This window comes from Gymnoscopelus microlampas, assembly GCF_963454915.1.
Source record: "Gymnoscopelus microlampas genome assembly, chromosome: 7".
Lineage (NCBI taxonomy): Eukaryota > Metazoa > Chordata > Actinopteri > Myctophiformes > Myctophidae > Gymnoscopelus > Gymnoscopelus microlampas.
This window is the reverse complement of record NC_139944.1, coordinates 17,294,443-17,304,451: the sequence shown is the minus strand read 5'-3', so window position 1 is coordinate 17,304,451 and position 10,009 is coordinate 17,294,443. Positions and strand designations below refer to the sequence as shown.

Sequence of the window (10,009 nt, the reverse complement as noted above, 5' to 3'; positions counted from 1 at the left end):
AAAAAGATAAAAAGATTTATCGTAATAAACTGCAAAGTGACCTCTTGAGTGTATTTTGAGTTTTTTGCCATTAGTGCTAGAATATCAGGGCACCTGAGGGCGGCAATAGCGGGAATGGTTGGAGAGTCCGCCTGGGAAGCCGGAGGGGAGGCCCCGGTTGTCCCAGGTTCGATTCCAGGCCTGACCAGCAATGTGTTGAAGTGTCCCTGAGCAAGGCACTTGACCCCTAACTGCTCCCCCTCCTCTGTGGGAAGAGATCAGTTGGGTGACGCTGGAAACTGAAGTTCCCCTGTGGGATGAAAAAGGTCACAATTATTTGACTATCTCTTCGACAGATGTGTAACCAGCACCCCACTCTGAACTATTATGAGATAATACTCTTTCTACCACTTACAATAGTGAATGAATGCTTGCATATCAAAATATGTTGGCAACTGTATTTGGGGAGTTCACTAACAGTTGAAAAGGCCTTTTAGCAGTATATCCTGAAATAAAGGTAGTTGTTATTTTGTACTGCTGCTTCATCTCTTCGCAATAATTCCACACAATGTTTTAGTGTTGCTGATTGTAATGTCACATTAAATCTCTGTCCTTTAGCCATAATGACTATCTAACCTACTGTAAACCCCTAATGGTTATTGCTCTGCACCAGCTGGACATTTCCTGTCGAGTACTGCCATCTTGTGGTTGGAGAAATAAATCTTGTATTATAAATAAAGGCTTCCAACCATTCAGCAAACAGCAGAGCAGTCTGAGGCAAAATGTATAGATACAGTTACAGTGCAGAAGAGAAAAGAAAACAAAAAAAAATAAATACAATAACTCAATCAAAGGCAGAGGCAAACAGAAAGGTCTTAGCTGTGTTTTAAAAGAAATAAGAGTGTCAGCAGACTTGCAGTTTTCTGTGAGTTTGTTCCAGATATGTGGTGCATAAAAACTAAATGCTGCTTCCCCACGTGAGTTTTATTGTCCTTTTTTTTGTATTTTGAAAACGAAACCTATAGGCTACACATATACCTCAGTATACTGGGCAGTAATGCCAACCGTAAACGAAACCAGATACACATGAGGCCCAGTAGGCTATATTGGGCAGTAATGCCAACAGTAGTCTAAATGCAAACGAAATTCTGTACACATATACTAGTTGACAGTATGCCAACAGTAAGGATACAGAATAACAAGTAGCCTACGCTCACATACAAATGCATAGCCTAGAGTACTACACACGTCTGTTTATTTTTCTTACCGCTTGCTCTATTTTTGGAGAAAGGACAGGACAGCTCGTTCATGGTTTCATAAGATGAATATAATATATAACAGGTTGGACTGAAGCTTTTCATTGTGGGTGTAACAGAGAGGTCCTCTGGGTCTATGTTTGCACATGTACAGTTGCATATTGTAACCGGATTGATTTGAGGAATACATGAACATTTTTTTATTGTATTGATTCTGTTCTTGATTTTATACACCATGGCCCTGTCACGGTCTGCTCCTCGGGCCGTGTACTGTGCCCTTATTATTTGGACCTTGAATGCCCTTATATGGTGTTGAACTCTTAAGGGCTGTTCTGTAGGCCTGTGTAGGCCATTGTTCATGATGTTCTGTATGTATTCTTGCATTGTTGTAACTGTTGCCATTTGCCTTGGTTCTCCTTGTACTTTTATTGTGTAGTTATGTTCCTAGTTTTCCTGTCTCCTGTCTAGTTGTTGCTACCTGTCTTGTCTCACCTCCCTTTGATTAGTTTGTTCTCCACCTGTGTCCTGTTAGTCTCCCAGCCAATCCCTGTGTTGATTGTCTTTGAGTTCACCTGTGTCCAGTTAGTCCTGTGTCTATTTAAGTCCTCTGTTTGCTTCAATTCCTTGTTGGTTCGTTGATTGTAGTTGTGTGAGATTATGCTAGTCTTTGTCTCCTGACTTATTGTTGCCTAGTGTTATTTTCCCCCTAGCTTTCCCAGTCTAGTTTTCCCATACTCCTGTATTGTCTCTTTCCTGTTATGTCTGATTACCCGGTGACTGACTTTGCCTGTACCTGACGTTGATTGCTGCCTACTCCCTTTGTCTGGTGTTAATAAACACTTTAATTCGAGCTGCATTGCCTCTGCCTCTCATCTCGCACTTGGGTCCTACACCTCCCTGCCTCGCACCGTGACAGGCCCTTGACATGGTCAATTATTTTGTATTGCCTGCAGCTGAGTATAAAAGGCTGCCAGTTAGCAACAAAATCAGCTGGTGGTAGAAGCACATGAGAGCTGGGCAGACCATATCAACTATAAGCGCCTGTCTTTTTGTCCTTTTTGTAATGTTTTGGATTTTTGGTTAAAAAAAATACACCTTCTGGTTGCACTCTACCATGCCTCTGTAATAATTCCAGCTGCAAATGGGCCATTCTCACAGTGGGATATCAGGACGGAATAACTCACAACATTGCTCTATCTATTAGTCATTCATTCAAACAAATGTTTGTAATAAGTTTATCATTATACATTCATAATAACACATTATCTAATGACTTCTGCTTCTCACACATTTAACTACATTTATAAAAATACACAATCAATATTGCACTCAAAGGTCATTAGGGACCTTTCACGTATAGGAAGGGGTCAAACCCCTGTAGGGGGCTTTTTTCTAGTATGCTGAAAAGATAAAACCCTAGTTCAGCGATTCACAACCTGTGGGTCCACCCACCTGACCACTTAACATGGCAGCTTAACACGGCATGGCTGATTGATTTGATTGAATACTTTATTAACAGTTTGCAAAAAAAAGCACAGAGGTACAGATTTATACAAAAGGATGCTAAAAGGATAACCCAATAAAGCCTATGGTTTATTTCCATTGGGGTCCTGTGTAATCAATTAATCGAAACATTTAAAGACAAACAATAATATGCAATAATAAGATGAAAACATCATATAAACGAGTTAATCAAAAAGAGAAATATGTACATTAAACAGTTGGGGGGAGAGGGGGGGGGGGGCATTTCCGGTGAAAGCTTAGACTTTTTACAGGGGCCAGTTACAAATTGTAACCACCTGTAGGTGCTCTTTTAGAGAGATTTTGAAGGAGGGTAAGGAGTCACACTTTTTTATGACTGTTGGTAGGACATTCCACACGGACGATTTTGACCCATTTTTTTAGCCGAAACCGGGTTCAGTGAGATCAGTGGGGCTCCTTCTGGTGTTGTGCCTGCGTGTGTCTTTTACGCCATTGAAGTAGTCTGACAGGTACATGGGTATCCCTGTTTTCTCGTGTATATTGACGACCAGGCCCATTGCAAGTTGCTTTGCTCTGTCCTCTACCCTGAGCCATCCCATCCTAGCATAATGAGCAACAGTTAGGGGAGTTATGGGTGTAAGGCCTAGTAGTAGCCTGACCAGTTTGTTTTGAGAGGTCTGAAGCCTTGTTTTTAAGGCCTTTGAGGTGCTAAGGTACCATGAGGTGCATAGTCACATTGGATGAGTACCCCAGCTAGAGTCCTCATTGTATTCCTTCTGACCAGCGAGGAGATCCTGTACAAGAATCTTGTTTGACTTTTTTGATCACTTTAGTTGCCATTTTAGAAGCCATTTTTAGGCTGCCGTGTTAAGTGGTCAGATGGGTGGGCCTTAGATATTTTCAAGTGGGCCCTGATCCAGAAAAGGTCCAGGAACCGCATGCCCTATTTGATTGAGGTGCAGGTAGCTCTACATCTGGGTGTTTGCCTACACTTCAGCTCTCTCTCCGTCTTACTTCCTTCTGTCCGTCCACACATCTCTCCCTGTTGTCCTCTGTGACCTTGGTGGGAAGGTCATGGTCACTTGTGACATCAGACAGAGGCTACAGACTTTTTCAGTTTCATTTCAAGAACCCCCAGTTTGGTGTGCATTAGGCCACACGGACCCCCATAACTCTGACCCCACTCCAACATCATGAGATGAATAGCACTTTGAATAGTACTGTACCTATATTACACATTGAACACATCAGCACTTTCGTTTACAGATTGTTCCTTGCTTATTTTAATGCTGCTTTCTCTCTCCTCTTTATGTTTTTTAATGCCTGACATGGTGACAAGCACCATGAGTTTTAGGAGAACTGTATTTTACTCACATGTATGCTGAGTGTGTATTATGGAAGTGGCAATCAATTGATTCTGATTCTGATTCTGATAGGTTACAAATGTAATAAACATTTTGTACCCATAACTCAGAGTTACAGACATTTTTATCATTTTGCTGGGGATCTCCTGGAACCGCCTCAAGGACCCTTGTGGTTCCCCGGACCCCACTTTGAGAACCACTGGACTACTGTAACAAGGTATTCTGCAGGACAGGGAACAATGATTCACTATATGGCCCTAACGGAGCCTAGACGAACTGATGTCAAGAGTGCTGGTGGCTCAGGGCAACATGCAGATTGTATTGTTTTGAGGGAATCCTGGTTAAACCTGTGCTGCTGTGTCATTGCTGAAAAATAAAATGCTGGCTGGGGTTTACTGCCCTTTACTCTGAAATGTAAAGACACAAGAGTAGGCCTACAGCTGTTACATTTTATAAAGGTGCTTATGCATGCAACCAGATTCTGGTGAGTTTTGGATGTAGATCATTATTATCCCTCAGATCACAAAGCACACACATTATTAATGTGGGGAAACTGTAATGATTGAAATGGTGAAAGAGTTAAGCCGACATTGAGGAGAGGCCAATCTCAAAGCATACGCGCAATATGACTTAGTGGTGCAAACTTCAAACCAGAAAAGTGTGCCTCTTCGGTAAGTTCTTTCGATAGCTTTCCATTTCTTATCTTCCCCCGGCCTCAACTGGATTCTGTGTCTGTCCAGATTCCACACACATGTGGCTGCATTCATTGGGAACGCTCCAGAAGTGAATACTGCAAAATCCTGAAGGGAAAAAAGGCAGGGTGGGGGTGTTCGGATGAAAAAAACAAACAGGCAAAGACAAGGGGAGTTGGGTATTAAAATAAAACAACCAAAGACAGTCGGTAAGTCAACAGTGTAGCTTATGTTGCAGATTTTCAGAGAGACAGAGAGAGAGAGACAGAGAGTGCGGAAGGGAGAAGAAGGGGGGAAAGAGAGCAGGCGAAAGAGAGAGAAAGAATGAGAGAGAGGGAGTGATTTGTGGCATCGGTCCAGGCCATAGACACAGAGGTTTGTGTGTTTATCTACCACCAGCAGGTCATAGCATGGCGCTATTCCCTCTCTGCAGGCCGCCCTCAGGTCAGTACAACTTTACCCACAATACTCCACCTTTTTTCACCACTGAATTTTGATGTGATTAGTTTTCATGTACGCATGGCAGACACATGTGCTTGTAAGATAATAACAGAAACGTGTGTGATGCACAAATGTTTCTCAAGAGGCTTTCTTCCTCATGTCATGGCGAGGACAGAAAGTTTAGCGCTTAATTACTGTAATCTCATGAATCCACCCTGAATCCTTTGGACAAAGTCTTACACGTCTATGACGGAGAGACAACTGAAAAGTGTTACTTCAACACTTCATCATTTTTTTACTCCTAAAACGCGTTGAGCGAAGCTCGCATTTCAGCAGTTTCTTTATACTCACTGCATTCTTTTCATTCCTAACGTGAGCCTGGAACTTTTTTTCTTTCTCTAATGAACCGTTTGGTCGATGAGGTCCTATAGAGAGAGAAGACAGTGTCAGCTGTTAAAGAGCAGCAGCACACGCTATGCAAAATAGGGCATTCATATTCAAGCATGTGTCTCTGTGCTCATGTGTTTGTCTTTGTGTGTTCCTTTCCAGCAGGGCGCGTTAAAGTGACCAGCAAACAGCTTGTCTTGTACTGTCTACTCCTTTGTCTCCTCATATGTGAGTAAGCTATGGAACTGATTCTTCCATAACACTGTATATGTACTCAGCTCATTTGAACTTAACACAATCTAAAAATGGTTCTTTTCAGTTCTCAATCAATTCACTTCAAGGAGGGCCTTTTCCCGGGGCCTAATATGACAGATGATTGTAACTAAGCAAATGTTCTCCAAAAATCAAGTGATCGTAGGCAGATGATAATAATTAATACCAGCTTACAAAAAGACAATTTTTCTCACTCAACGAGATTGGGCTTTTCCTTGAGCTTTACGAGACTGCAGTGTACCATCAATGTACTGTAAATTGTCATCATTTCTCCCACAAAGGATAAGTCTCCTAGTTTTATTTCTGTACAGTAAACATCGTCAGTGTTAGTTTATTCATTCATCACTCCAAGAGTGTACAAAAGGAACTTCCATTTGGTACCATTTGTACACTCAGTTAAATGAACACTGAGGATTTTACTGTGTATATACAGTATGTAACAGTGCCAGGGTGCAAACAGTGAAACATGTCTTCTTGCTCCATCAGATTTCCTTCGTGGGCGGAAAATCAGCGTCACGGTGGGGAGCCCTCGCCCTCTCCTCCACTCCCTGGGGATGGACGGACGAAGGGAGGTGAAAGACATGCCGGCCGCCAGGGCGCCAAAGCAACGTCCTATGCAGACATCGTGGGGCGCTCCTTTAGTGTGGGGCGACAGCAGCAGCTCGGAGCGGCGAAGGGCGGAATTCATACAGCAAGAGATCCGCACGGGTTTGCTGGTGTTGGCGGTCGGAAGCTATGGTCACTTCCTCCGACGCTTCCTCTCCTCTGCTGAAGACCACTTCCTCCCTGGTGGTATGGTCACCTACTATATCCTGACGGATAGTCCTCGGGCCCTGGAGCCCCCCATTCAGCTGGGTCCCGACAGACAGCTGAGAGTGGTCCCCGTGGCAGAGATGCCGGGGTGGGAGAGGCTATCCCAGCGACGCATGGCCCTGCTCGCTGCCGCCATCAAGGATCCAATCGGCAATGAGGTTGAGTACGTCTTCTGCGCCGACGTGGACCAGGAGTTTGTGGCACCCGTGGGAGAGGAGATCCTGGGAGACTTGGTCGCCACGTTGCACCCGGAGCTCTACGGAATGCCGCGCCGGGACTTCCCTTATGAGACTGACGGAATCTCCGCAGCCGGCGTGGAGGAGGACGAGGGCGACTACTACTACACCTCGGAGCTGTACGGTGGGCTGGCCTCAGAGGTGTACCATATGACCCGTGCCTGCTCACTGCTCATTCTTCAGGACCAGGAAAACGGTGTGAGGGCCAGCGGCCTGGAAGAAAGCTACCTGAACCGATACCTCATCGATCACAGGCCGTCCTGTGTCCTGTCGCCGGAATACAGCTGGTGGGACTCGGTCCTGGCAACGGAGGTGCCTGTGCGGAGGCTGGTCTCCTTGGGGAGACAGTGCGATGCTATGGATCTACAGAAGAGGGAGAAGCACAACTGTTGACCATAACCACTTAAATCCCAGCATCCATATTCGGGGGAAAACCTTCGCAGGAAATAGCTGATCTACAAGCTCTCAACGCGTCACGCTATGCCGCGTTGAGAGCTTGTAGATCGGCTATTTTCAGCGAACATATTCAATGTAGAGCTAAAACAGAAAAGATACTAGTATAAACTTAAAGCCCTGAGGGACTCCGGTCAACCATATAGTTTTTTTAAGGACAAAGGAGGACAGAATTGTGATAGTTCATCTGGTTCAAGTAGCCTAATGCTGTTGATTCCATAACAATTTTGCAGTGGTTCTCAAAGTGGGGTCCGGGGACCCCAAGGGTCCTTGAAGGGGTTACAGGGGGTCCACAGCCAAATGTGTTAGTATAGCATCACAGTTTAGCCATTTTGACACTATTTTGTACTTTGGAAACTCAAATATATCTATCTACAAGCTCACAATGTGTTGCGATGCCAAGCATTGTGAGCTTATAGGTCTGCTATTTTAAAACAATAGAATCTTTTTGAAAAGGTGTGACAATTTTTTAAGTTTTGGGCAATTCGTAACACATCTTCTCTTCTGGGGGGTCCCTGACACATCTTTTCAGATGGGGGTTTGCGGGCAAATCAATTTGGAGGGTCCTTGACATGAAAATGTTTGAGAACCACTGCACTATAGGATACATCTCTGTATTCACTTGACCTTGATTTCAATGGGAAATCGGCTTCTGCAAAAGGATTATGACGTATAGTCAAACTGGATGAGAAGATGTATACAATAAATACAGTTAACATGCATATTAACACATGAACTATAATATTGTCATTTTCAACAGAATTCTTTAGTAAATATGTTTTAGTCTTTATTAGATTGTTCAATGAGTCGGTCCTCAATCCATGCATGCTCTGGTGATCAACAGATGCAGCTTACCAGCAGAGACAAACTGCACTGTCTGCTCTCAATTAAAGATCCATTTCATGTGCATTTGTGTGTGCGCTGGCTATCTCTTCCGCACCAGCCAGGCAAAATGAAATTGACCTGTCTCTTTAAAGGCTTGAAGCACTGTCCTCTCCATTGCTGTGAGCCTTTTGCGATACTGCTCCACTGGCTTTGTGGTCAGCAGCGATAAGAGTCAACAGAGTAAGTGCCCACTTTCCCTGCAATGGCCAATCATTAACTGGAGGAACTGCTGTTTCAAGGTCTTTAAATACCAGGTGGGGGGGGGGAGGAACAGATACAACACAGGATGCTACTTTGACATGTCACATTCACACGTGTCATTAACTAACTACTGTAAGCGAAATGCCACGAAGAAGCTGGTATATTCCAGTTTTGAGGCGTTATGGGATGTTTTAGATTGAAATATAGAAATATAGAATCTCCATCTTGAAATTATAGTTCTCCACGGCAGATCATCAATTAAACTCGGATGACAGTACGATTTTATCTTGCTGTCTTGAAGTCAGCCCCCCCCCTCCCTCTCACTCTCTGTCTCTCTCTCTCTCTCTCTTTCTCCCCCTCTCTCTGTCTCTCCCTCAGTCGTGCTCTCCAGTTTCTCTTCCTGGCGTGCATGCTCTTTAATGGGAGGGTTACACGGCAGCAGCAGATGGCTCTTTCCCACTGCCAGGAGAACCTGCGGGCCAAGTCGCCACGTGGAGTGAAGCAGGGGATGTACTTTCAGATAGTCTTCACTGAAGACTATCTATCTTCACTGTCTGTCATTTCATGTGGCTAAAAGAATCCACCTCTAAACCTGCACATGAAACAGCACCGCACAATTACAGTAGCAATGTTTCTGTTGGCGTCTTAAGAGTCATTTAAATTTAAATCTAATTCCAGTGGATCAATTAATCATTAATATGAATGACTTAATGTATGGTTGCTTATTGTTAGCCATGCTGATTTCCTGTTCAAACACAATCACATAAACCTCAAGCAGCAGTGCAGTAGGCCCATAGGACTATGAAGATGTATAGCTTTATGTCCGCCAGGAAATCATGCATTAAGCCCTGTGTGTCTAGGTCGATCAGTGTCTTTCTTGTGCACACTGACAGCAGGCCAAGGACCTCAATCTTCCAATATTTCTTTTAAATCTCACAAACTAATCTGACATCTTTCACAATGCAATCTTCCCTCCATGATAGGGTTGTAAGTGCCCCACCAGGCTAGCCAATTAGAACGCACCTGTCCCTCCAACATTAGATTAACACCTAAATATATACGTAAATGTGATAACATACTGCAAAAGATGAGGTGATGAGGCTCACCTGCTGTGTTTGTGGGGGTGGCACACAGTGGGGAGAGGTTCACAATGGGGGACAAGGAAAAAGAACAGGTGTGCATTTTAAACTGACCTGAAGAAGATCCATTGAGGATCGAAAGGTTGTCATATTTTCAATTAAAGTGGCTCTTTGCCATAAAGTTGGAGTGCTCTACCTTTCTAAATGTTAGGTTTTTTTGGCCTATAGCACTCATTGTCAATGTGTGTGTATTGTAATTAAGTATTGAACATACTATAAAACCCACAAATTATAATGTCTGCGCACTCAGTCTGAGCTGTCTTACTGTAAGTCAGCTTGGAAAAGTTTGCAACAGAACTAATAAAGCCTAATACAGCACTACGTCGAAATAACACACATGAAGAGTTGCCGTAGAAGAGACTGACAAAGACGGCAGAACTGCTAATCACATGTCACTCTTTCATGGTA

At 43.8% G+C, this 10,009-nt stretch overlaps 1 protein-coding gene across 2 annotated transcripts; it reads left to right on the top strand.

The window, feature by feature from the left end:
• Positions 1 to 4,948: 4,948 nt before the first annotated feature.
• Positions 4,949 to 8,307, top strand: LOC311049387 (globoside alpha-1,3-N-acetylgalactosaminyltransferase 1-like). Of its 2 annotated transcripts, none has more exons than XM_084062954.1 (3): positions 4,949 to 5,217; positions 5,767 to 5,829; positions 6,361 to 8,307. In XM_084062954.1, the coding sequence occupies exons 1-3, from the start codon at positions 5,184 to 5,186 to the stop codon at positions 7,314 to 7,316; spliced, it is 1,053 nt and encodes a 350-aa protein (XP_083919080.1). In that variant the 5' UTR covers positions 4,949 to 5,183; the 3' UTR covers positions 7,317 to 8,307. The 2 variants fall into 2 exon arrangements, with proteins under 2 accessions (XP_083919080.1, XP_083919079.1); XM_084062953.1 differs by having other exon boundaries at positions 5,764 to 5,829.
• The last annotated feature ends 1,702 nt before the right edge of the window (positions 8,308 to 10,009 follow it).